Source organism: Sceloporus occidentalis, unplaced genomic scaffold (assembly GCF_023333645.1).
Source record: "Sceloporus occidentalis isolate IW3139 unplaced genomic scaffold, rSceOcc1.0.p SCAF_10, whole genome shotgun sequence".
Taxonomy (NCBI): domain Eukaryota; kingdom Metazoa; phylum Chordata; class Lepidosauria; order Squamata; family Phrynosomatidae; genus Sceloporus; species Sceloporus occidentalis.
Genome location: NW_028316990.1, coordinates 23,034,845 through 23,062,796, shown reverse-complemented (window position 1 = coordinate 23,062,796; position 27,952 = coordinate 23,034,845). Strand labels below are relative to the sequence as shown.

Below are 27,952 nucleotides of genomic sequence, written 5' to 3'. Positions count from 1 at the left end.
GGGGGCCTTTCCAGTCTTCCAGACTAGACAACTGCCACACTTCGATATTGAAACTGCCATGGCTCCATCCTATCTAACCCTGGGATTTGTAATTTAGCAGGGTACAGAGATATCGCTACTAGAGACTTCTCACCAAAGTGCACTCTTCAGGTTTGCATAGAACCAAATCATGGCAGTCAAAATGAAAACATCATGCTATAACCATGCAACCTTTGTTCTGCAAGCATGAGAAAATTGTAAGTATTCTATTTCTAGCACAGAGATGCTAAAGAAGAAACGCACAAAAAGCTTTCTCATCTTGACAAGAAAGGATGCCCAGAAACAACAAACAAGATATCCGTTGGAGGGGTAGAAATGGTCCTCTGCCATGAGATTTTAGTGTATTTTGGTACCAGGTTTCCCCATTCCAAGATGGCTTGCAACATATTAAAAGCCATCTATTCCAATGTAATGCAACTCATGGAAATCATCATAGGCACACCAGCCGATAAAACTCTCAGCAGGGTACAACAATATTACATACATACACTCATATATATATATATATATATATATATATATCTTCTTCGTGGTCTCTGCGAATCATACAAATGGGTTGTACTGCGCCTGCGCAGTGCTGCTTGGAAAACTTCTAGAATCACTGGGCAAAGTTTACTTTGTAGCTTTTAGCAACTTTTTGGCTGTAGCCCTGCCCATCCCTTATAAGCCCCTTGTGTTCCCGCTCTTTCCCCAGTTACTTCTTTCTGCCGCGTTAGCTGCTTGGGGAACTTCGCTCTGTGTTATTTGAATTTGTTCACTGGACTTTGACTTCGGACGTTCTTGACCATTCCTCCTCTGACCCCCCCCCCCAGTGTATTGTTGACCATTTGGCGCGTCTAACCTCTCTTCGGATTTCAATTTGGCTTCGACATGTCTCCGGCACCATTCAAAAAATGTGATGTCTGCGGTGGTAAGATCCCTGTGCAGGATCCCCACTCTTCTTTCCTGCTCTGCCTTGGTGATTCCCACAACTTGAAGGCCTGCGCCTTGTGCAAGTCTTTGACCCTCCAGGCTTGAAAGAACAGCGACTCCCGGTTGATTACGGCCATCTACCAAGGGGTCCTCAAACCGCAGCAAACAGCCCAGCCAGGCTCTGCACATGTGGCGTCAGAGTCGACACCAGCCGCTGCTGGTCTCGTGGCCCAGGGTTCCAAGACCGACCCGATTGCCACCGTGGCCCAGAGCTCCACCACTGAGCCAAGTGCCACTGCTGAAAAACCCACGTTCAAAAGGCTGATGGAGCTGGTTCCAAGCCTAAGTCCTGCAAAAAGGATAAGGCTAGAACCAAAGACTCAGGCTCCGCCAAGACTTTGGCCTCAGAGACGAGCACCCGAAAGGAGACGAGCTTGAAAGCCTCCTCAAAGAAGAGACACGTCCCCTCAAATGCGGGAGAGTCTCTGCAGGTGGCTAACAAGAAGGCGAGATCCTCAGCTTCAACTGAGCCTTCCGTACTGTCCTCTCATAGGAAGTCTCATTCCAAGTCTTTGGAGTCTTTGTCCCATAAGAAGGCCCACAGAGAGTTTGGAGATACTCCACTGCCTCCTAGAGACCTGGCATCTCCTTCACGGCCCCTGCAGGTCGAGTCAGTCCCGACACTTCTTCCATCCCCTTGGAGTACCTTGGTACCAGCCTCGGTTCCAGCCTCCACTCTACCAGCGACCTTGGCCTTCCACCATTCTGATGATGACATCCGGTCTGCTTCCCTGTCACCGTCTCACCGCTCTCCAACACCTGTCCCGCACGTTCAGGTTCAGGCGGAGGTTCATCATCGTGAGGACTCTGACTTTTATTATGACAGTGAGACTGACAAATATTTCGTAGCTGTCAGTTGGGATGTCGCCCGCAGCTGTCTGTCGTCAAAGTCCACTGTGCCACCAATGTCAGTCTCGATTTCGAAGAGTCTCCCGGTTCATTCTGCTGGATCACCAGGGCGTGCAATTCGAGTTGCCACCACTCCACCAATGGGTCGTGTCCCCGTGCTTACATTGAAACCGCTTCCTCCGGTACCGACTCAGCTGCGCCACATCTCAACCCAAATAACCATAGAGATCGACTCCGGATCCAAGGCTGAGGGCTCCCATGTTTGGAAATCTGGTCGTAGATCTGGCCTCCTTGGATGACATAGCTCCAGTCCCCTCAGGAGCTTTACCAGCCCGGCTCTTCATCCCCGACGGATGACGTCTGTACATTCTCGGAGCATGTTATTAAGATGGCCAATTCTCTGGACCTTCAACTCTCACATGCCGAGTATGAGGCCAAGGATGTGGTCGAAAAGAGAATTCATGGAAAGGTACCAACACCACCCTCCATCCCGCTCTTGCCTTCCTTGGAGAGTATTGCACAGTGCTCGTGGGAAGCCCCGGTGTCGTTGGCTGCGTCCTTGAGGAAGATCGAGGCTCTATACATGGTTTCCGTCCCTGCTTCACCTCTCCAAGAGGGACTTCCTCTGGCTCAAGTTCCGTCCCGACCTCCTCACTCTCCAGAACAGACAGATTCGGCACCCGGACATCAAGAACCTGCCAATGTGGCTTGGAGGCTCCGTCCCTAGCCTCGCTACCTCCCTCGGTGCGGACAGTGATTTTGGCTGCGCAGAGACCAGCTACCCAGAAGTCCTACGCTTCCAAGTGGAAGAGGCTTCTTTTGTTCCTCTCCGAGAGAGGCCTTTCTCCAGCCCAGGTGACTCCGGTGATGCTGGAGTTCTTGATGGCATTTTTGGATTTGGGGCTGTGCCTCACATCCATTAAGTGCTACCTTTCTGCCATCTGCTCCCATTTCCAGTTTGATGGTAAACCTTTTTTCAGGGACCCTCTTGTGAAGTTTCCTGAAAGGTTGTTGCAACCTTCACCCCCTGGTCTCGGTACCGGCACTGGCTTGGACTTTGGACGCTGTGCTGTCTGCTCTGCAATCCAAGCCCTTCGAACCCATGGCCACAATGGACTTGAGACTCTTGACTTGGAAGACTGCCTTCCTTGTGGCCATTACTTCTGCCCGCCGTGCGGGTGAACTCTGTACCTTACAGAGGGACCAGCCTTTCCTTAGGTTCCATAAGGATAAGGTTGTCCTCCGTACCGACATTACCTTTCTGCCTAAGGTGGTGTCTGCCTTTCACTTATGCCAAGACATTGTCCTACCAACTCTGACCTCGAACCCGACCATGGAGGTCAAACACAGTTTGCACACCTTGGACGTTCTGGGACACTTTTTCAATGCTACTTGGAACCGAAGAAGGGACTGCCTGTGTCTGCGCAGAGGTTTTCCAAATGGGTGGCGGGTACCATCCACCTCTGCTATGAACTACTGGGCAGACCTCTCCCAGTCAGGGTTCGGTCCCATGCAACTAGGGCGGTAGCGACATCCTCCGCGTCCTTGACTGGGGTCCCCTTGGAGGATGTATGTAAAGCTGCTGTTTGGTCCCAGCCATTGACTTTTATTAAGCATTATAGGCTGGACACCAGGGCCAAACGGGATGCAGCCTTCGGAAGGGCAGTGTTGGTTTCAGGTTTACATTGATTGCACTGCATTTCCATGTGTTTCTCCTGAAATGTGTGTCCTTATACTACATTTCCATTGGTTTACATGTTCTGAAGGTTTTGTGCCAAAATTTGGCTTGTTTACTATATTCAGATAGTTTACATAGGTCTTGCATGACCTAACGTGTTATTTATGTGCCTTATGCCTTGCACAGGTTAAGTGCCATTATTGAGGTACCAAAAAGGACTGACACAGTTTCTTGGGTTCAAAAGATTTATTGTGGATAATAAACACACTTTTGTTTGAACCTTGCTTGGGCCTCATGACACTCCCTCCGCCGCTGACCTAAGCTTGTCAGTCTAACCCATTTGTATGATTCGCAGAGACCATGAAGGAGGAGGACAGGTTGCATAGCTGTAACTGTTTTTCTTCGAGTTGTCATCTGCGAATACATACAAATCCTGCCTATCCTCCCCTCAGTGTCCTGCTCTCCATTGGCTCATTCTCATGTCGCTCACGCGGCGTCAATTGCGGAACTGGTCTTATAAGGGATGGGCGGATCTACCACCAAAAAGTTGCTAAAAGTTGCAAAGTTAACTTTGCCCAGTGATTCTAGAAGTTTTTCAAGCAGTACAGGTGCAGTACAATCCATTTGTATGAATTTGCAGATGACCACTTGAAATACCATTACATATATGCAACCTGTCCATATAGCTGTTGGGGTGGGAAAAAACCCACCTTGCACCAACATCTCTCCGAGGTACCATGAAAGTTACTGTTTGGTGTTTATTGAGACTGCGTATGAAATACACATCTTCCTTTGGGAATGGAAACCAACAGCAGGGTCTACCAAACCCATCAGTTGCAGGGATGTTTCTAAATTGTGGTGCCTTCAAGAGACGTGGCCGGTGTTGTGCTGTGCGTTGTTAACCCTCCTCTCCTGCTGCCTGATCAGACAGGGATGCGCAGTCTGGACGCCTCGCACCACCTTTTTCTAGGTTTCTGCTTTCCAGGACGGGAGACGCGTGCTCTCCTGTCATCGAGGCCTGACCTACATTCCTCCTTCCCCTTCAAACAAAGGCAGTTCAGACACAAAAGACACCCCGACGTTTGTTTCTGGGTCTTGGCCCTATTGTTACTCTTCAACACCTTTCTGGGTGAAGAATTTTTAAAAAGGAGAATTGTTACCTCCTGCTGCAAAAGCCACTGCTTTGAGCAACTGTGCCTTTCTCTTTCTGCCAGACGAGGAAACGGGGATTAAAAGAAAGTTCCGAAAGAACTGTGGCCAGACTCTGTGTCAGAGAGGCAGGTCCGCTCTTAATTTTAGTCCGAACTGTACATGAACTGTCCACAGTGCTGAACCCTGTCCCAACAAGGTTCAGCACTGCATTAAGCATCATCATCATCATCATCATCATCGCACACAGTTCCCTTGAACAGAAAACAGTGTTCTGCACAGAAGTAAGAAGAAATGGAAGAAGGAGAATAAGAATTTATCCATGATGATCCTAAGGTTGTTGTTATAAATAGTAATAATAATAGTAGTAATAATAATACCACCGCCACCACTGGATATGGTCATCATGAGTAAATTGTTGTTGCTGTTATTTCTGTGCAGAATGCTGGTTTCTGTTCCAGGGAACTGTGTGCATTATAGTTTTGTGTGGGTTTTTCGGGATCTGTGGCCATGTTCTAGAAGACTTTATTCCTGACGTTTCACCAGTATCTGTGGATGACATCTTCAGAAATGATGCCAGCCACAGCTGCCAGCAAAATGTGAGGAATAAACTCTTCTATAATATGGCCACAGAGCCCAAAAAAACCCACAAAAAAACTATGGATGCTGGCCATGAAAACCTTTGACTTCACACTGTCTGCACAGTTTGCACAGAGCAGGGCTGCATCCTCACTGCAGTTTGATACTGCTTTAACTGCCATGGCTCAATGCTATTGGAATCCTATGAATTGTGGTATAGCACGATGTTTCACCTTCTCTGTCAGAGCGCTCTGGCACCACAGCAAACTACAATTCCCAAAACTCAATAGCATTGAGCCATGGCAGTTAAAATGGTGTCAAAGTGGATTATTTCTGCAGATGCAGACTAAGTCTCAAACTATGAAGATTCTCACCCATCTCAATTTCTCAGGCTTTCCTAACACTTGAGCAACAGGTTCACCTTAAGGTTGCCCTAAGTCAGGAATGACTTGAAGGCACCCAACAAGAACAATTTTTGTTGTTGTTGCAATAACTCTGAACATTTTGTCCATCTCTACTACAGACTTGGGAAGAGACAGCCATCCCAGACTCCCTATGGACACTTTGCTCATGCCGCTCCCAATGGCACTGCCAACGTCTCCGAATCTCCTTAGTAACTCCAATTCAAAGGCCGTCTCTGTTGACTGAGAGCGAGATGGGAGTTGGCAATTTCCTTTTCCAACACGCTGCACTGGGTGAGCTCTGCAAAGCATCCCAGCAAAATTGCCACTGTGCCAAATTGAGCCAAACAGTTTTGTTTTTCAATCCCAGATGCAGCAGCTTGCAAAAGAAAAGCAACTGGCCCTCTAACAGAAGTGTGCATTTTTAGACAGACCAAATGTGAGAAGAGTCCTTTCGCTCTCTCACTACCTCTCGCCTTCTGAGTGCGATCCTGCAAACGTGCTCCCAATCGGTGTCCTTTCCTTTCCAAAGTACACACACCGAGACATTTATCATCCTGCCACAACGTCTCAGCAGGGATCGGCTGCCAAGGGCTGCAAGAGAAGAGCTCAGGAAAGCTTAGGCTCCTAGCAAAACCTCTCGGAAAAAAACCCCAAACTCCAAAGCAATTGCTTTCAGCAAAAACAAAACTTTAGCCTATTTTGCCTCCCAAAGCTCCTGACCTCTGATATTTTTGGAGCCTGACTCACAACTCTGCAAACTGTCCAAACAGGAGCTGCGAGGAAAAACAGGGTCCATGGGAGCAATACTTTGCCATGGGGGAAAATGCCAAGGTGGTCAAATGCAAAAAAATGGGGGGCAGAGAAGGATGTTGGGGGAGAAGATTTACAAGGGTCCCTAATGGCTGCTTATCTTCCATCAGGGCATTGTCATCGTCCAGAATTGACAGGTCTAAGGCAAGAGGACAGGTCCAAGAATTAAAGTTAAACAGGTCTTGCAATTCAGAAAGCCAGGGTGGCAGAGTGGTTTGAGTGGTGGACTATGACTCCAGAAACCAGGGTTTGATAGGATGACAGATTAATAATAATAATAAAATTTATTTATGTTTCCCCGCCTCTCCCAATGGATCGAAGCGGAGTTACAGACTAAGACTCATCTTAGGGGCGAATCTTAGTCTGTAACCATAAGTTGGAAATGGAGAGACACCATGGCATAGTGGTTTGAGTTGACTACAACTCTGGAGACTAGGATTCGAATCCCGGCTCGGCCATGGAAACCCACTAGGTGACCCAGGGCAAAGTCACACTCTCGCAGCCTCTTCAGGGGAAGGCAATGACAAACCACCTCTGAACAAATCTTGCCAAGAATACCCCGTGATAGGTTTACCTTAGGGTCACCAAAAGCTGGAAATGACTTGAAGTCACACAACACACACACATACACATACACACACACACATACACACACACACTGAAATAACTTAGAGCTCAGCATAATTTAGTAGTCACAGTGTTGGCCTAGGACTCTGGGAGATCCGAGTTCAAATCTCCACTCAGGCATGGAATCCCAATGAATGGCCTTGGGTAAGTCACACTCTTCTCAGCCTCAGAGGAAGGCAATGGCAAACCTCCTCAGAAGGCACCCTGTGATAGGATTGCAATAAGTCAGAAATGACTTGAAGGCACACAACACACAGAGGTCCTACAGTTAAAATGGTATCAAAGGGTTATAAGGGACAGTGTAGATGGGAGTGCATTTGCCCTGGCTTTCACGTCGCTACCTGAATGCAGATGCCTGGTTAGAAGCAAAGCAGCTGGAGAGCTCATATCCTTCCCCAGGGAGAGCCCTGGCTGTCTCCTCCAACAAACCAGAAATGCATCAGATCAGACTCCGCTTTTGCTCTCAAGCCTTTTCTCTTTGGAAAGACTCCTGAACCAGGATGGTGGAGTGATCTGAACGTTGGCCTAGGGACTGTGGGACCAGGGTTCAAATCCTGGCATCATCATGCAATCCCACTGGGTGACCATGCAAGGGCGAACCTCTTTGGAATAAATTTTGCCAAGCAAACCCTACAACGGGGAAGTCAGAATGGACTTCCAGTGACATAACTTGGAGAGTTAGCAATAGTTTGGTAGTTACAGCGTCGGCCCTAGGAGATCCAGGTTCAAATCCCTGCTCAGCCACGGAAGCCCAGTGTATGGCTTTGGGTAAGTTACACTCTCTCAGCCTCAGAGGAAGGCAAAGGCAAACCCTTCTGAACAAATCCAGCACAAAAAAACCCTTACGACAGTGTCACCATAAGTCAGAAATGTCTTGCAAACACACAACAACAAGAACGACAACAAGGGAATGTAGGGCTGCCAAAGCAGAGGCCGGTGGTGCTCATATCAATGGGAGCAGTGAATCCAACCCAGGTTTCAGACTGAACAATGAGGGATATAGTTCTGGTTTTTCAGCACCCCAAACACCTTCTTTCCAGTTCCAGTTTAATCCTTACTAATATCAGAGTTACTATCCTCCATTGCATCAAAAAATGCATATCCAGCATTCACCATTCAAGGATTGCTCTGGAAAAAACAGGACTCCAGTTTCCCCGCAGCCCCCAGGTTCCTTGCTTCGATTGTGTTCCCTACCCATAAATGGGAATAAAAAGAATCAGACAATGAAAGGCCACAACGCAGTGTCCTTGCAAATGCAAATTATTATTACTATTATTATTACTATTAATATTATTACTTCAGGTTGAGTCTCCCTTATATGAAATGCCTGGGACCCGACATATTTTGGATTGCAGATTTGTTCAGATTTTGGAATATTTGCCTATACCTACTGAGACATCTTGCAGCCTAAAGTCTAAAATACAGAACTTTATTTATGTTTCAGAAAAACCTTGTTCACATAATCTAAATGTAACTTTTGCACAACATTTTAAATAATTTCATGCACGAAACAAAGCGTGTGTACACTAAACCATCAGAAAGCAAAGGTTATCACTGTCTCAGTCAGCCATGTGCACAATTTGGGAGGATTTCAGAAGTCTGGATAAGGGAGGCTCAAACTGCATTACTATTATTGTTTTGTACTCGCTTCTCTCTATGGAGAGATTAAAATACAGAAGGACACATAACACCTGTTCAAACCACATAACACCAGTTTAAAAATACATAATATTAGTCAAAAGAGCATGCACATTGCTCAAAGCATGATGTAGTGGCTTGAGCATTTGACTCTGGAGACCAGGATATGAATCCCTACTCAACCAGGGAAAGCCTTTGGGCAAGTCACACTTCCTCAGCCTCAGAGCATAGCAATGGTAAATCCTTTCTTAAATAGCCTAATATAGTCCCCATAATTCGGAAATGACTTGAAGGCGCACAATACACACACATTATTGTTGTTGTTACTGAAAACCACTTGGTGACTTTGGACATGGCACACTCTCTCAGCCTTAGAGTATGGCAATGGCAAACCCCTCTGTGAAGAAATGTTGCCAAGAAACTGCCTTGATAGGGGTGCCTTAGGTTGGAAACGACTTGAACAACAGCAAACAAAGTTGTAAAAAAGAAAGCAAAGATGGGCCTCAGTTGCTAGCCTTCTATGTGCAGGAAGCCTGTAGTATGGAAGGAGAGGAAGCATTGGAAGCCACAAACCCAGATATGAGATGGTATAGTATCGTCAAAAGAGTACCTAAACCACCGATGGTGGCGCAAGGCCTAGACATTGCCTCCTGGCCACAGCAAGAGGCTTCTGGCTTCCAGAGATGCCAACCGAGACACAATCACAGCCCTGTTTTCCCCTCGGCTGGCTAATGCCAGCTCCCAGCCTACATGGATCTTGGAACAGGGCAAAGGACTACAAGGCTTCCAAACTCAGAAAAAAGAGACGCCCAAAGCAGGCGCGGACGTCAAAAGACGCCTAGAGAAAGGAGGACTTTAACCTCTCCAACTTTAATAGGACAAACCTATTCCCCCTACAGCCCCAAGGGACTTTGCTGCAAAGCAGCAAATGGTAGAACCCACTAACCATGCAACCAAGATGCACTCAGGCTGCCATCCGCACTGCAGAATTAATGCAGTTCGACAATGCTTTGACTTCCAAGGCTCAATACTATGGAATCCTGGGGATTATAATTCAATGTTCAGCTTTCCTTGTCAGAGAGCTGTGAGGCCACAACTAGCTACAAATCCCAAGATTGCATAGTATGGAGCCATGGTAGTTAAAGCAGTGTCAAACTGGATTAATTCTGAAGTGTGGCAGAAGCCCATATCTCTAGCAATGCGTCCTGTGCACGATGTGTCAGGAGTGCTTTGTGTATTCCTGCATGGCAGAAAGAGTTGACTGGATTGCCTTTGAGGATCTCTTCCAACTCTATGTTCATGCCAATCCTCCCTGTTATTATTATTAACATTTATTTATTGAACGCTGTAAAGTTGGCGCAGAGCGCATGATAAGGGTCAAATAAAATACTAAAAAAGAGTAAGTGGCATACAGTCTAAAACAAGAACATTCCATGATTCAAACATCTCTAAAATGATACTAACTACTGTAGCATACAATTAAGACAAAGCAAGCAGACGATAACTCCGTTGACCACCTGCTAACTCTATTCTTATCTCAGCATCTCCTTCCTTATTTCCACTCCCAAATAAATATATTTATCTACTTTATTTAAGTTAAGTCCTGACTTTCTCCAGCTCCGGGACTCCAACCCCATCTTTGCTCTGTGCGCTTTGCCTGCAAGGTGCAGTTCCTGCAGTTTCCATATCTCAACTCCTCATTCTTTGGCCTTCCTTGGGTTGCATTAAATGTCACCATCGTCTGCTGGAAGAAGGGAGTTATTAAACTGATCAGATGGAAATCAAGGGAGCCTAGAATTAACTGACAGCCGCAAGAGATGAGAGATGGAAGGGGGGCCCTTCCTTCCAGGAAAGAGAAGATGACAGGTTTGGAAACAGAGGCGTCTGCTCAGAGGAGAAATGCAAAATCACGGAGGAGAGATGCTGCTTCTGCTGCCGCCGCCGCCGGGGAAAAAGCACTGGGCCAGATTTAGTCATGCTGCGCAGCATTTCACATGCAAAACAAATGGAGGAAGCTACTTGTTCTTCCCTCCTGAGTCACAGCATCTGTCCCTCCAAACAGACTGGCAAACTAGAAATTCGGGGAGCCGTACTTGGAGACGCTGCTGGGGAAATGAACCCAGGACTTTGGGCATGCAAAGAAAAAGGCTCTACCACCAGCAAGACATAACAAGAAAGCCAACCTTCCTGAACTTAGAGAGCAGGGCTAGAAAAAATTTTTGGCCCTCCAGATGTTTTATTATTTATTGATGCATTTACTTTTTATTTAGTTTTTATGCCAGAAATTGATCCAAGGCGGCTCTTCTTATTTAAAATGGCAAACTCGAGTATGAAGTATACTGTATAAAGTAAATAACAAATAAATTAAGATTGCCACCTTGTTGACAAGAAGCAGGTGATCTGAAAAGGAAGACCGAACCCATTTTTGCTGCCCTTGGCTGGCAAGGCTTGGGAATCAGGAGAACATTAGTGATCCACTATGGATCACTCTGAGCTCTCTTGCCAGAGATCCAAGGATCCCTTTCCTGCCCAGGCCTTTGCTCTGGGCCCATAAGGAACATGGAAAGAGGCTTGCTCTCTCTCACGGGAGAAAGACGCTGGAGCCAAGAACAACTTTCCCAGCGGAGGGGACTCCTGCGCATCTCATCCGCCCTTGTCCCACCGCTCTGCACTTGGCAATGGCCAAAGGACGAGGCCAGATCTTAATCTCCATCCCTGGGACAACAAACATGGTTTTCCCCTTGTTATAGTTTTTTAAACTTTGCTTTTAATAGGCCTCAAAACAACAGCTGTGTAGTTTGTAGTGTAATAGGCTAGGCAGCTATGTTTCTATATTGCAGGAATATACAGCATCGGGAAACATTAATCCTTTTTTGGACCATAATTTCCTGGATCCCCCAGTAGCCATGCTAGCTAGGGGATTCTGGGAGTTAAGAATCCCAAAAGCAACCATGACAGTAGGGAATTTGGGGAGATGCCAACCAACTTTCCTACTCCTTTTTCTTTTTAATGGCTTTGTTGTTGTTGTTGTTGTTGCACCTGTAAGTTATTTCTAACTTAAGGCAAATCTATCATGGGGCCATTTTGGCAAGGTTTGTTCAGAGATTTGCCATTGCCATCCTCTGAGGCTGAGAGAGTGTCACTTGCCTAAGGTCACCCAATGGGTTTAAATGGATGAGTTGGGATTCGAACCCAGGTCTCCAGAGTCATAGTCCAGCATTCAGACCACTAAAGCCACCCTGAGCAGGCCTTGCAAAAGTTCCTTTTTCCAGGACAGCAAACAAGCTGGCCATTACTTCTCCTATTTAGAAACTCGCAACTCATAACTTCTGTACTTTGGACACTGTGGGTTTACTTCTGTGTAGGGACTCTTTAACCATTGCCTTTCCTCCATTGCAAAAAGCATTCCCTTCCCATCATTTCTTGCCAGCCGGTTATATATGCATAAATATATGCATTTGTTGTTATTTAATTTGCAGTTGCATGCTTTGTAGCATTCTGAGTCAATCTTTACAGACAGTCAACCGAGCGTTAAGACGTTAAAAAGTTGTATTAAAAATACCCACATCATGGTAAAAAATAAATGTTAATGCAGCCAAGTAAATGCAGAATTTGTAAGAATGCTAAGCGTTTAATAGGAAATAAACAAGTAAGACGTTTGGAAAAAGAAAAGTGTGGCCCATCATGGGATTTCAAACTGTGGCCCTTGGAGTCACTAACCATTTGGCAATTAAGCTTCTAGGCACCAGGTTCATTCATTTTTATTGATTAACTTTATTTATTGTATCCTGCCTTTCTCCCAAAAGGAAACTTTGTCACCCTCCTGAGTTTTCATTGTCAAACACCATCAGGAAGTTCTTAGAGACTCCCATCCATTACGAACTCCTTAGAATCATAGAGTTGGAAAAGAGCACAAGGGCCATCCAGTCCAACCCTATTCTGCCATGCAGGAACTCCCAATCAAAGCATCCCCATTGATAGATGTCCATCTAGCCTCTGTTACAAGACCTCCAAGGAAGGAGACTCCACTACAATCTCTGTGGAAGGAGTTTGTTCCTCTGTTGAACAGTCCTTACTTTCAGGAAGCTCCTCCTAATGTTGAGCTGGAATCTCTTCTCCTGCAGCTTGCCTCCATTCCTCCATTTCTCATAGTCTCTGGAGCAGCAGAAAACAAGCTTGCTTCCTCCTCAATATGACATCCCTTCAAATATTTAAACAGGGCTATCATATCACCTCTTACCTTCTCTTCTCCAGGCTAAACATCCTCAGATCCCTGAGTCCTTCCTCATAGGGCTTCAGGGTTTCCAGACCTTTCACCATATTGGTGAACCGCCTTTGGACACATGGGTCCAGTTTCTCCACATCCCTTTTTGAATTGTGGTGCCCAGAACTGGACACAATATTCCAGGTGGGGCCTGACCAAAGCAGAATACAGTGGCACTATGACTTCCCTTGATCTAGACACTATACTTCTATTGATGCAGCCTAAAATCGCATTGGCCTTGTTAGCTGCCGCATCGCACTGTTGACTCATGTTCAACTTGTGGTCTACTTGGACTCCCAGATCCCTTTCACACATAGTTTCATTCATCCAGGTGTCCCCCATAATCCTATATCTCTGCATTTCATTTTTCTGCCCTAAGTGCAGTACCTCTGTGTTTAATTTCATTTTGTTAGCTTTGGCCCAGCTTTCTAGTCTATTCAGGTCGTTTTGAATTTTGATCCTGTCCTCTGCGGTGTTAGCTACTCCTCCTAATTTGGTGTCATAGTCCAGCACTATTCAAAAGGACTGCTAGGAAACTAATGTCTGGAAAAATCTGGGTTTTGTTGTTTTTTTGCATTTGGCTCGCTTTATTGCGACAGAAATCAATCAAAGTAGAATTGGAACCGGTTTCAAATGGGAAAGACGGTCATATAACTCGATCAGCGATTCGCTTTAATTCATGACGGGAACATGCCCCTAGTTCTCCTGGAGTTAATTATGTGCATATATATATATATATATATGAGAGAGATATAAATATAGGCCTGTTACAGACTGCCAAAATGAAGCTGCTTCGGGTCTCTTTGGAGGTATGCTATTTAAATGATGCATGCATCCTAAGAATCCGGAAGCTGCACCAAAGCCGCACTCCAGTGCTTAGGAATGGAGTGTGGCTTTGGCGCGACCTCCGGACTCTGTAACAGGCCATAGATACATATATTGTAACTTAAAGCAAAGTACAAGTAGTCTAAGCTATGGAACTTAGAAAGTATAAATGCTTCAAAGTGGAAAATATAGACAATTCATACAGAGATATTGCACACCTAATGATCTATAAGAGATCCATGGTAGCAATGATTTGATTGCAGTCCAATGAAAGATTGGAAAACATGGAAGATACAACATATCGGAGCATTGGCAAAATGTGACATTGGAAGACACTGATTTTTGGAAGTTAATTACACGTAATTACAAAGACAAAATAGAAATGTAAATGTATGCATTGGCCATTGCTTAAGATCGGAGTGTAATTTAAATGTATGAGCATATTTAGTCGTTTTTTGTGGGTTTTTCGGGCTCTGTGGCCGTGTTCTAGAACATGGATGCCGGCCATGAAAGCCTTCGACTTCACATATGAGCATATTTGGTTGCAGTGGATCTCAATGATATGTGTTGCATTTGATGTTATTAATAAAAAAGACAATGAGGACGTTGCTTTGGAGGCTGGTGGAGTTCCCTTTTCTGCCAATTTTTAAACAGAGGCTGGATGGCCATCTGTCCAAGAGCTTTGTGTCTTCTTGCAAAGATTTGGGCTGGATGGCCCTGGCACTCTCTTCCAACTCTATGATTCTATGGAAAAAGAAAAGAAAACATGCAAAATACTGCTCCTTAAGCCTCTCCTTTAAGATATATATATATACATACACACACACACACACACTTAGGAGAGCTTTACATTCAAACAAAGTAACAAGAAATAATCGCCAGGCGTAAGGGCAGCTCCTGCTGTAGCTATCATGGCTTAAGCTGCTTTGGAGAGGTTTAAGGAGATTGAGGAGAGCTTTAAGACAATTAAAAGGGAAGAAGAACCAAGCGCCAACGCGAGCGGCCAGAGCACTTTGGCGCAACATCGTGCCAAAGAGTCTGGCGCTAACCATCTCCTCTTCCTCCTCACTATCTCTTCCATTGGAGACCAGGTGCACCAAAACCCTCTCGCATCTCTTTCCCTCCAGAGGTCAAGCATTTACATGGGAGAAGGTCAGGGATAGGAAAGTTATTTTGCTGGACTACAAATCCCAGAATCCCCCCATGCTAAATGGCACAGCTGCCAATGATTCTGTGCATTGCTGTCACAACAAATCCATTTTCTAATCTTTGCGCAATGATAAAGTAGGCTGGTTAGAAAGCCACATAAAACCACCATCGGTGCATCGCTTAAAAAGAAGCAAAGGCTTAACAACCAGAAAAATAGATCAGTGCAAGGATCTCATGAAGCACCGATAAGGAATCCTTAAAACTCTATGTGGAGAAATCCAACAGTTTTCACCTGACACCCAAAATATAATTCTGGACAGGTGTCAGGCAAACCAGAGACAGCGTTTCACAGACGCAATTCCAATGCCAAAAAGACCCTTACCTCTTTTAAAAACCCATCAAACTTCATTTGGGGCAAAACACTTTAAAAAAGAGCTCTGCTTTTATTTACCAGCCTTTGCCAAAGGTCTTCTAGGCTGCATCCGCACTGCAGAAATAATCCAGCTTGACACCACTTTAGCTGCCGTGGCTCAATGCTATGGAATCCTGGGAAATGTAGATTGTTGTGGCACCAGAGTTCTCCAGCAGAGAAGGCTAAATCTCTCACGAAACAGCAGTTCCCAGGATTCCATAGCACTGAGCCATGCAGTTAAAATTTATTTATTCATTTATTTTCAAGATTTATTTCTTCTGCAGCGGGATTCAAGGCAGGTTACAGTATATTTAAAAAATACAAGGTCAAAACATTGAATACAACCATTAAAAATAAACACTACTGACAACGGAAACATAGAGTTTATCCCGTCAATAGCCTAGAAAAATCACTCATTACCCAAAATGATTTCATAAGATGTTGCACAAAACTTGCCATTAAAGTGGTCACAAAGAAGCATTGATGTACATCTTTTTACTTTCAGGATTTCAGTGGCAATGCATTTCCAACATCATTTTATTTGTGCAATTGCGTGTGATAAATCATTCGCGCAATGACCCACCATTTCCACTTCATTTGCAGGACGCTTTAAATGTGCTTTGGCCTCTCTTTAATGCCGAAATCAGCCCCAGTGTGACAAACTCCATAGATAAAAACAGCCTAATTAAAAAAACACAATAATCATAAAACATTAAAACAGCACTCAAAAATAAAAATGTAGCCGCCCAAGTGGTACCCAACTGGGTTATCCCTGCAATGCGGATGCAGCCGTGGAGGTTCGTGAAAGAAAAGTTAAAAATGCATGAAATAGAGAAATGCAAGAGAATTCCAAAAAAATGAACACAAGGTAAAACAGCAACACAATAAAACCAGAAGGTAATGGCAAAGCCAGGACAACGACAAAACAAAAGCACAAGTGAAAAAGCACAAGGAGACCTTTAAGATCTACCATGTTTGGCAGAGAGCGTTGCCAAGAGCTGAGTAACGGCGCAAAGGAGAAATCGAGAGGCGTACAAAGACGCAACCAGTCCAGAAAACACACGCCGGGAAAGACCTGTTTATTTTTCTCTTGATTTTATTTCCAGGAAATTTACGCAGAGCTGCCCAGGTTGGCGTTGCCAACTTTGCCCATGACTCACACGACACAAACATCTAGGCAAGCCTTAAAACTTGTTTCGCACCAGAAAGCTCCATGCAAAATGCACCCAAAACGCTATTTAAAAGACCAAAATTCACCGTTCAGTCCTGCCCCAACATTTCTGGCACGTCAAGTTGAACGTAAAGGACCAAAATTGATTCACAAATATACATCTTAAGTATAAAAGAAACAAGAATGTGAAGTGTCTGTTTCAGAGACGGGAGGATGGGTCGCATCCACACCAAAGCCTGAGCCCTGTTCTTAGTCCAAAGCAGAGTAAACCCATTGAATCAATGGGATTTACCAACCAACAACTGATCCCATGGTTCTGCTTTCGTCAAGATGTACTGATCAGAATCAGGACCAAGATGGGTGACAACATCATCGGTCCTGTGACCCAACAGACAAACATGTTAAATTATGGAACAGAACAAAAATGTATTCCACATTTTTATAAAAAGTGTCTGAGAACAGAATCGGATTAAACAATAAAACACCGTAATAAACATATTAGAAGCTACAGAAGCAAAGCAGTCGGCGTCTTCGCATCCAGAAAACAGATCGAGGAGTAGCTGCATTGGCTGCATAGCAAAGTACAGCATCATCCCAAATCCACAAAACAGGGATACCTTTATGGGGAGAACCAAAATGCACATTATGCACATTGTGCATGTTGCATTTCAAAGCTCCATTGGCTGCTTCTTCATCAGGCAGGTGTTAAAAATTATAAAGAAAGAAGGAAAGAAAGGAATGATGGAGGTGTTAAAATCATAAAGGAGAAAGAAAGAAATGCTGTTTCTTTATTTCTCCTTTAGGATTTTAACACCTTCTGCTTTATGAAGAAGAAGCCAAAAAAGCAATGAAAGCTTGCAATATGTATAATGTTCATTTTGGTTGAATACCCAATAAGTGTATCACTGTTTTGTGGAAACCTGGAGTTGGTGAAACAAGATTATCGAAGCAGCCAATGGTCCACAAAAGCAAATCAGAACTCATTAGAAAGCCAAAGGAGGAGAGAGAACAGGCTGGGGTTCACCCGCCACCTTTGAAAATAAAGTGGCGTCGAAATGCATTATTTCTACAGTGTGGACACATCCTAATCTATGCTTTTTTAGTATGATAGGAGTAGCTGGTGCAAAAAGCTTATGTGCTCTCTGCTTTCCATTTTGGTGTTCATGAATGCTCAGTAAGGGAACTTGGAGACCTTTTAACTTGTATGTTGTATGGAAGCACACAAACCAACAGTAGCATCAAGCAGAAAACAATCTCATAGACGCTGGTGAAACTGATAATGAAAAATCTTTGTTTCTCTAGGCCTCTTTCTCCATCCTCCCAATGCTGACGATGCTAAAAAACCTCCAGTTACACAGAGGGCAAAGATGGACAGAGCAGTGGACAGGTGTTTCCAAAAACCTTTGTGAAATAGGTTTCTCTGTCAAAGGCTTCGTTAGCTGAGGGAGGCCTGTGGCTTATTCCTCATTTGGCTCCAAGGAGATCCAGGATTGCATATACAATTCTACTGTCTCCTCTTTGGGTACACAGCAATTGTATCATAGTAAGTGTATTATGTGAAACTGGTGTGCATTTTTACCCATTCGCATCCATTGTTAATCGTTGTCACTTTCCTGTACAAATTTGCATCTATTTGCCCTCTCTCTCTCTCTGCCAAAAATGTGCAGCCATGCGGATCCATGCAAAGCAAACGGACTGCACACATGCAATAATGTGCATTTCTGCAGATGTGCCGAAAAAAATTATAAACCTTTTTCTACAGAGTTAACAGCCCCGGCAAAAAGCCTGAAGTCTTGCAAACTGTGTGTGTGGCCGGATCGAATTATACTCGACTAGAATAAAATTCGACTATTTTAATTGTGTAGACAAGCCCTTTTTGTTCTCATGACAAAGCTGCCAGGTAGGTTTCGTTTTGAGACAGACTGTCTCAACCTGGGCATTTCAACCTGGGTTTTAACAATAATAATAATAATAATAATAATAATAATAATAATAATGGACCATAAGTCCCAAAATTCTCCAAAGGCTGGGAGTTGGCATTTCCTTTTAAAAAAGCAACCTTTTCCAAGCTCTGCTCTCATCTCCTGGGATTAAGTTGCAAATGCGATGCAGACAGGACACTAAGCCCCTCCAAAGGACTGCCTTCCCCGCCTCCCTTTTGGCAAACGTTAATTATGCGCTTGTGAAGAAATTTGTTGCGCCGTCCGGCTCCAAATGCCAATCTGCTTAATTGGATGACCCCAAGTTCTGTTTCGTAGCTTTTGTGGTTAAGCGAGAGGAGATGCCACAGTGCACCATTCATAATTTTTACAAATCTCTATCCTGCCCTTCCCTGAGCTCCCTGGGCACCCTTTCCTCTCATATATATATATATATATATATATCCGCTTTTTGCCATCATAGAAAATACTGGGATTTTGGAAAACACCAGCCCACTTGGACAGAGCAGGAGAAAGACCTTGTAAAACTACAAATCCCAAGAGGATCCCAAAGGATGGAGGTACCACACTTGAAAGTGATGTCAAGCTGCATTATTTCTACAGTGTAGATGTATCTCTAATGCTCATCAAGAGGAACCAATGTAGCCAACAATGGAGTTTATCACACGAAGGAGATCAAGAGTTTATCCCATGAATATCCTGGAACAATTGCGTAATTACATGAAACGATTTCACACAACGCTGCACAAAACCTGCCATTAATGTGATCACAAAGAAGCATCAACGCGCATCTTTTTACCTTCAGGATTTCAGCAACAGTGCATTTCCAATATCGCTTGTGATAATCATTTGCGCAACAACTTGGCATTTTCACTGTATTTGAGGGATGCCTTAAATGTGCTTTAATCTCTCTTCCATGCCAAAATTAGCCCCAGTGTGATAAACTCCAACGGTTGAGGAAGTTCGACATTTGAAAAACAGGGTTGGCAAAAAATTTAGACATTTTTCTGTGTTAACATAAAGGTGGAAGAGTTGTGCCGTCTTTAAAAGGCTGCAAGTTTGCAGGAGAGGCATCAGGTGCAATATAAGGCAATATAAAGGAGCCCAAGGCTGCAAAAAAAAAGCAGCTTTTGGGGGTGCAAGAAGAACTCAAGCCCTGTCCTTTGCCCAACTCTGTCCGAAACTCCTAACACCGTCCTTCAGAAAGTGATAAACGCCTTGGTTACCTTACGTCTGGACTCCTGTAACAGGGTCACCACAGGGCTGCCTTTGGAAACTCCACTGTTTCAAAATGCCGCTGACCGGAGAACGTTCCAAGGGGCATGGGACTCCCTTGTTGATGCCAGTCCATTTCCAGGCACAGGTCAAGGGGTAGGCCATAAGGTCCCATATGGCTCCAGTTTCTCCAAAAGTCTTCCCCTCAGAGCCTGCCTGAGTTTGAAGAGGGAGACCATGCAACAGGTGCATCCATTCAATCCATCAAGGGAACCACAGCTGAGCTGAGTTTGCAAGACCCAAACAGGGCTGTGCATAGCAAGGTGGCTTTGGCTAAATGGAAAGCTAGCATGGCATACTAGTTTGAGGGTTGGCCTATGGCTCTGGAAAATGCCCAGCTCAGCCATCAAGCCCCCAGCGGACCCTTGACTAAGTCACCCTCTCTCAGCCTCAGAGGATGGCAATGGCAAATCCTTTTGAAAAAACATGCCAAGAAAACCCCATGATAACTTCACCTTAGGGTCAACGTAAGTTGGAAATGACTTGAAGGCATGCAACAACAACAATAACAACAAGAGTAGGCAATAAGGAAGACCGCTCAATAGTTGATTCAACATCATCAAGGAAGCCATGGATCTGAATTTGCAAGACCTGAGCAAGTTTCTCGTCCTGGGGATAAGCTTAAGTCAAAGTTGGCTTGATGGCACAGAACAAAACATTAAATTAAGCCAGATTTTAGGCAAAATGACTCCATGGAGGCTATTATATGTTGGACACAACATGAGAAAACACGACTCATTGGGGGGAAAAGGATAAGGTTTGGTAAAGTGGAATACATAGGAAAAGAAGGAAGCCATGTTGGGTCTCTTGGTGGTCTTTCATTTCTAGGGTTGCCATAAATCAAAGCCAAATTGCCAACAAATAACAAAGTTTACTAGGGATGACAAGACAGGACTCATTAGAAAAGATGATCCTCATGCTCTAAAAGTGGAAGGTAGTAAGAAAAGGGAAAGACTGTGTGACAGATGGATGGAGTTCGTCAAGGGAGCCTTGGCTGTTGACCTGACTTTGCAAGACCTGAGCAGGGAAGTCGATGCATCATCATCATCATCATCATCATCATCATCATCATCATCATCAAGCATGATAATCAATACTTGGAAGGTGTTTATGCATATGAAGGAATTTACCCAGCCATGCCCAGGAGGAGGTTGATCATTGCGCCCAAGAGTTTAAATGAAATGAAATTACGGCCTACACTTTCCTTTTCACGCCGCGCAAAAGGGATCCAAAGCAGCAATCGTTGCCAGAAAGCCCAAGTTTGCCAAACAGTTCCAACTTTGTGTGACAAAATGTCAGTGGAACGGTCTGCGTTCATTCCTTGCTTCTCTTTTTGAACGAAAAATTGTGCCGGATGACAGCCAAAGTCTAAATATTATAAACAAGGTTTTTTTGATACGAGGCATTTTATTTTATTTCAAGGGTGGGAGATACATATTTCAATGGGAGTCAATGGTTTGTGTGTTGGATTACAACTCTGGGAGACCAGGGTTCGAATCCCCTTTCAGCCATGGAAACCCATTGAGTGACTTTGGGCAAGTCACACTCTCTCAGCCTCAGAGGAAAGCAAAGGAAAACCCTCTCTGAACAAACCTTGTCGAGAAAACCCTGCGATAAGTCAGAAAGCCTCACAACAAGAACGCAGCAACAAATTGATGGCCTCTGCAATAAAGGCAGGTAACACAACAGAGCGACACTCCTTGGCTATAAAACAGATTTGTGCTTGGTGTCGTAAAGCCCATATGCCTGCCAAAAATGTCCACTCCTCGAATGGCGATTTCCAAACTGGGCAGAAGCCCAGAAGGGAGACCCATTGCTGGCCTGGCTTCCAAGGAATGACAAAAAATTGTTGGCTGCAACTTGGAGGCCAAGTCGAAATTGCAAGAGTAATTTTTAAAAAATGATGCACGCTTTTCTCTTGTGACTCATTCTTAAAAAGTTAGCCCTTGTGTTGTGGAAGGGGAGACCAGGGCCCCTTCCGCCCCAAATGCCCCACAAGGTCTCACCAGAAGGGATCAAGAAATCATACATGAATGACAAATAATAAAGAAGCGATGGACAGTCGCCTCTTGTTTGCAAAGGTCTTTTTGTTTTTCGGGTGGGTGGGAGAGCTTGGGAAGGAAGGACATGGCAGAGGGACCCCAAATGCCACAATATTCTCAAAGCACCAGATCACACCTGGTCTTGGAAGCTAAGCAGGTCAAGCCCTGGTTAGTCCTTGGATGGGAAGCCGCCAACCAATACCAGGCGCTGGAGGTTTTGTTTCAGAGGAAGAGGATGGCAAAACTACCTTGACTAAGAAAACCCTACAAGATGAATGGGGCCGCCCAAAGTCGACAGGTGTCTTGAAGGGAAGGTGACTTGGGGAAGGCAATGACAAATCTCCTCTGAATAAAGGTTGCTAAGAAAGACCTGTGATATGGCCTCTGGGTTGCCACTATAAGTCAGAAATGACTTGAAGGCACACAACAATAACAAAAATATCCCAGAAGGCACAAGATCCCGCCTGATCTTGGAGGCTAAGCAGGGACTGGCCTGGTTAGTCCTTGGATGGGAGACCACCAACAAATTCAAGGTGTTGCTAGTGGTATTTCAGAGGACAGAACTGGCGAAACCACCTCTGAATATTCCTTCCCTAAGAAAACCCTATGAATATAACTCAGGCCCTAAATACTCAAAAGGCACCAGATTCTCATCTGATCCTGGAAGCTAAGCAAAGTCAACACTGGTTAGTCCTTGGATGGGAGGCCACCAATGAATCTCAGGCGCTGTAGGCTCTGTTTCAGAGAAAGGAACTGACAAAACCACCTCTGAGGATTTCTTACCTAAGAAAACCCTATGAAATTCATGAGGCCACTATAAGGATGACTTGGTTAATGGGGTGCAAGTGGTGGGATCCTTAGGTGGAAGTGACCATGTTCTCTTAGAGTTTGTTATACAGTGAAAAGGAGAAGCCAGGCATAGTCAGAGACGTATTCTAGACTTTAGGAAAGCGGATTTTAGTAAACTTAGAGAAATACTGGGGGTGATCCCATGGTCAGAAATACTAAAAGAGAAGGGAGTTCAGGACAGATGGGAGTTTCTCAAAGGAGAGATACTGAAGGCACAATTTCAAACAGTTCCAATGAGGAAGAAAAATGGGAGATGTCTCAAGAAACCAGGATGGATGACTAAGGAACTTTCAACTGAGCTGAGTTTGAAACGGAAGATGTATAAGAAATGGAAAAAGGGGGAAATCACCAAAGAGGAATTCAAAGACATAGCAGGCATGTGTAGGGGTAAAGTCAGAAAAGCTAAAGCGCAGAATGAACTCAAGAACAACAAAAAGGGCTTTTTTGGATACGTCCTCAGCAAAAGGAAGGAGAAGGAAACGATAGGGCCACTGCGTGGAGAAGATGGCAAAATGCTAACAGAAGACAGAGAAAAGGCAGAATTACTCAACACCTTCTTTGCCTCAGTCTTCTCAGAAAAGGAGAAGGATGCTCAACCTGAGGATAAAGGAGAAGAAGACAAAATAGGGGAATTTCAGCACAGAATAAGTAAAGAGATAGTAAATACCTTGTTCATCTAAATTAATTTAAGTCTCCAGGACCAGATGAACTCCATCTAAGGGTATTAAAAGAGCTGGCAAATGTAATATTGGAGCCATGGGCAGTAATCTTTGAGAACTCCTGGAGAACAGGAGAAGTCCCAGCTGACTGGAGGAGGGCAAGCGTTGTCCCCATCTTCAAAAAGGGGAAAAAGAGGGTCCCAACAATTATCGTCCAGTTAGTCTGAGATCAATCCCAGGAAAGATTGTGGAGCAGATCATTAAACAGAGTCTGTGAACATCTAGAAGGCAATGCCATAATCACAAAAAGTCAACACGGGTTTCAGAGAAAGAAGTCATGCCAGACAAACCTTATCTCTTTCTTTGACAAAATTACCAGCTTCGTAGATGAAGGGAATGCTGTGGATATAGTAGATCTTGATTTCCGTAAGGCCTTTGACAAGGTTTCCCATGACATTCTTGCAAACAAGCTTGTAAAATGTGGGCTAGACAAAGTAACTGTTACATGGATTTGTAATTGGTTGACTGGCAGAACTGAAGAAGAAGAGCCCTCCCTCCAGTCCATCTGTCTTGGTCCAGGCCTCAGAGGAAGAGAAGAATGCTGGACCTCATCCCCTTTCCCATCACCATTCCCTTCTCCTTTTGTGTCGTGTCTTTTTAGATTGTAAGCCTGAGGGCAGGGAACCGTCTATTATCCCCTCTGTTGTAAGCCGCCCGGATTCCCAGTGATTGGGCGGCATATAAATAAGTCCTATTATTATTATTATTATTATTATTATTATTAAAAAGATGCTCAGCAATGGCTCTTTTTCATCCTGGAGAGAAGTGAGCAGTGGGGTCCCACAAGGCTCTGTCCTGACCCAGTTTCTATTCAACAGCTTTATCAATGACTTGGATGACAGACTTGGGGGCATACTTATCAAATTTGCAGATGACACCAAATTAGGAGGAATAGCTAATACTCCAGAGGACAGGATCAAGATTCAAAATGACCTGAATAGGCTAGAAAGCTGGGCCAAAGCTAACAAAATGAACTTCAACATGGAGAAATGTAAGGTACTGCACTTAGGTTGGAAAAATGAAATGCACAGATATAGGATTATGGGGGACACCTGGCTGAACAAGAGTAATATGTGTGAAAGGGATCTAGGAGTCCAAATAGACCACAAGTTGAACATGAGTCAACAGTGCGATGCAGCAGCTAAAAAGGCCAATACAATTTTAAGCTGCATCAATAGAAGTATAGTGTCTAGATCAAGAGAATAGTTCCACTGTATTCCACTTTGGTCAGGCCCCACCTGGAATATTGTGTCCAGTTCTGGGCACCACAATTCAAAAAGGGATGTGGAGAAACTGGAGCCATGTGTCCAAAGGCAGGCGACAAAAATGGTGAAGGATCTGGAAACCATGAAGCCCTATGAGGAACGACTTAGAGAGCTGGGGATGTTTAGCCTGGAGAAGAGAAGGTTTAGAGGTGATATGATAGCCCTGTTTAGGCATTTGAAGGGATGTCACATTGAGGAGGGAGCAAGCTTGTTTTCTGCTGCTCCAGAGACTAGGACCTGGAACAATGGATGCAAGCTCCTGGAAAAGAGATTCCAGCTCAACATTAGGAGGAACTTTCTGACAGTTCGACAGCGGAACACACTCCTTCCTCAGAGAGTAATGGAGTCTCCTTCCTTAGAGGTCTTTAAGCAGAGGCTGGATGGCCATCTGTCAGGGACGCTTTGATTGAGAGTTCCTGCATGGCAGAATGGGGTTGGACTGAATCAGGGCCCTTGCGGTCTCTTCCAACTCTATGATTCTAAGTCAACACAGACTCATCATCATCATCACCACCACCGCCATCACCATCATCCCCTTCCCTTTTCCGCAGTTTGGGAGTCAAGGCAGCTTATATCAAAGATTGTTTTAAAAAGAAAGTACGAACAGAGAGTTTGCCTTGTAAATATCCCAAGAAAACAGAATCATGGGAGGCTTCCTTCTATGCAAATTCCCTTGCGGAGCGGGGATGATGGTTTCCATCTGCCTCATATCTTTTTAATAGTTATTTAGTTTTAAATAACTTTTTGTGATCTGGGACTTTTTTAAAGCACCTTTCTATTTTAAAATGTTGTAAGCTGCCTTGGGTGCCTTGGTGGGAGAAAGGCAGTTGAAGAAGGGCATCTTTTGTTGCTGCCACCCTCATTGCACCCAAACTGGTCAGATTTCAGAAGGGCTTTCCAGGCTTTTCCACTGGAGTGACCTAAGGACTCCTCTTAAGGCTTGGACCTGACCCAGTCTTGAAATAATTCCCCACTTGACGGCTATAAAGCGGGAAGAGTTTCCCAGAATATCAGGCTCCCAGGACTCAAATTCCAGCACCTCTTTTTCGTTGCCAGAGTTCATGGGGGACATTTTCTGTATCAATGAGTCCTAAAAGAAGCCCCTCATGTCGCCCAAAGCTTCCAGCAGTGGTGGCTGGTGGGTCCCATGCCAGCGGGGCAGTGAATCCACTCCAGGTTTTGACCCAGGCTGTAAAAAAAACATGATCTGGATTTGCCAGCATACTGACCTGGGACTGACCAGTGATCACTGGAGGAAAGTCCAGGAGAGTGGGCACCTCTGGCTGATGCCTGCTGGTGGGTCAGAGGGTTGGCTGACCACATACAGAGCTAAAGAGGCCGTATTACATTTCTAGGATGCCACCTAACCTCCTCCTCAGAAGACCTAAGAATATTCTGCAGCCCTCTGATAGTTCAGAAAAGAAGGCGGTGGGCTTTAGGAGGGCAGTGCCCCTTCCACCCACACAGTCAGGCCGATAGACTGAACACTGCGTTGATGCCAGGAATCCATGGATAAAATCCAACTGAGGAGGAAATGTCAAAAAACTGTGCCCTGTGTCCAGAAAAATGTAGACGTTGCTGCAATCCATCCCACAGTGGTCAAGGGTGAAGCAGGCCAGACCCAAGGCTATGCTCACAGCTAGAGAGAGCCACACAAAATGGACAGAAGGAGCCACTGCCAAGACCAAGGCGAGGAGGAAGGGGAGGGCAGGATGCCCACTCCATGCCTTCTTGGTTGCAGCCAACTGCCAACCTTGCCAGTCTCACACTTTGCAGAGTGCAGAAGGAAAGATGCCAAGGGAGACCAGGCAAGCCCTTTGTGGAAATCCCCTGTGGGCACACAGGAGCCATTGAGGGGCAAGATGCCACCCACCAGCCCTCCCCAAAACCAGGTAAAGGTAGTCCCTTGACATCAGTGTCTGGTCGTAACCAAAGACTAGACTTGCAGGTAAAAAACAACCCATTATGCCACTTGATTGCCACCCAAGACCAAAACGATCTCTCTGCTCCAGCACCAAGCTGGGCCCAAACCAAAGCTGCACCAAACCAGACTCGAAACTGGCACCAGCCCCAAACTGGTGCCATTCCTGCATGGCTGCACAATTGCAACCGAACCAGTGCCAAACTGGGTTTCCTTCCAGCATGGATATTGGATTGCAATCCAGTCCCAAGGGGGTTCCAAAGCAAAGCTGCACCCGACCACAACCGATCCAGACTCAAAATGGTCCCTATCCCCAAACTGGTGCCATCCCTGCATCCATAAAGAGAGAGCTGTAACCCAAGTGGTGCCAAACTGGGTCTCCTTCCAGCATGGATATTGGATTGCAATCCGGTCCAAACTGGGCCAGCGAGGGGGGGTCTGCCAGGGAAGATGCCCAGCGGAGGCACCTGGGGCGGGGTCCCTCCCTCTTGCCCACTCACCCTCCTGCGTGGCATTTCTGGGGGTGGGGGTGGCAGGGGGCATGCCAGGGAGGCTTCCCAGCAGCAATGCCTGGCACCCCTTCCCCCAAGAGACAGACGCCTGTTGTTGGCCTGGCATTTCTTTCATGGCTGGGCAATCCAGCCATCTTTGGCCCCCAGGAAAGCCCCCTTTCCTCCCCCAGAGAGACCCTCCTTCCCCAGGGCAAGGCCCCTGGATGGAGGGATGGAGGGATGGAGGGGGGGGTGTTGGGGGCATCCCTCTCCCTTCCCTCCAAGGGCCGTGCCCTCCTTCTGGCTGGCGACTCACTGGCCTTGCCCGGCTTGGGCCTCTGCAGCAGCTTCTGGACGGCGCCCAGGTCCTCCGCCTTGACCGCCTGCATCAGCTCCTGGTCCTTGCCCATGGCTGGCCCAAGGAGAGAGGGAAGGAGGGAAGGGAGGAAAGGAAAGGGAGGAAAGGGAGGGAGGAGGGAAGGAGGGAGAGAGGGAGGGGGGGCTCCTCAGAGGCAAAGGAGCATCCTGCCGCCGGGACACCCCCAGCCAGCCAGGGAGGCAGGGATGCTGCTGCTGCTGCTGCTGCTGCTGGGGTGCCTGCCTTCTTTGCCTTCCTTCCCGGGGGCTCAGCAGCAGAGGCAGCCCCTTCCTCCTCCTCCTGCTGCTGCTGCTGCTCTTGGCTGGCGCTGGCTGCTGCTGGAGCATCGGCTCCTCCTTCCTGGCCTCCGCTGCTGCTGCTGCTGCTGCTGCGGAGGCAGACCAGGCTCCCCAGCCCCGGCCATGGCCCCCCAGGTGGGCCAGGGACTGGCAGCAGCCCCGGAGCAGCCAGGGAAGAGAGGAAGGCAGAGACTGCAAGGAGAGGGCCCCCACTCCTCCCCCCAAAG

At 45.7% G+C, this 27,952-nt stretch overlaps 1 protein-coding gene across 2 annotated transcripts in view; it reads right to left on the bottom strand.

The window, feature by feature from the left end:
• Positions 1–27,564, bottom strand: part of LOC149306188 (caskin-1-like) — an 84,452-nt gene extending 56,888 nt beyond the window's left edge. For both annotated transcript variants that reach the window (XM_089477102.1, XM_089477100.1), the window contains exon 1: positions 27,385–27,564. In XM_089477102.1, the coding sequence (XP_089333228.1) occupies positions 27,385–27,478 (94 nt within the window). In that variant the 5' untranslated portion in view covers positions 27,479–27,564. The remainder of the gene's footprint in view (positions 1–27,384) is intronic.
• Positions 27,565–27,952: the final 388 nt, after the last annotated feature.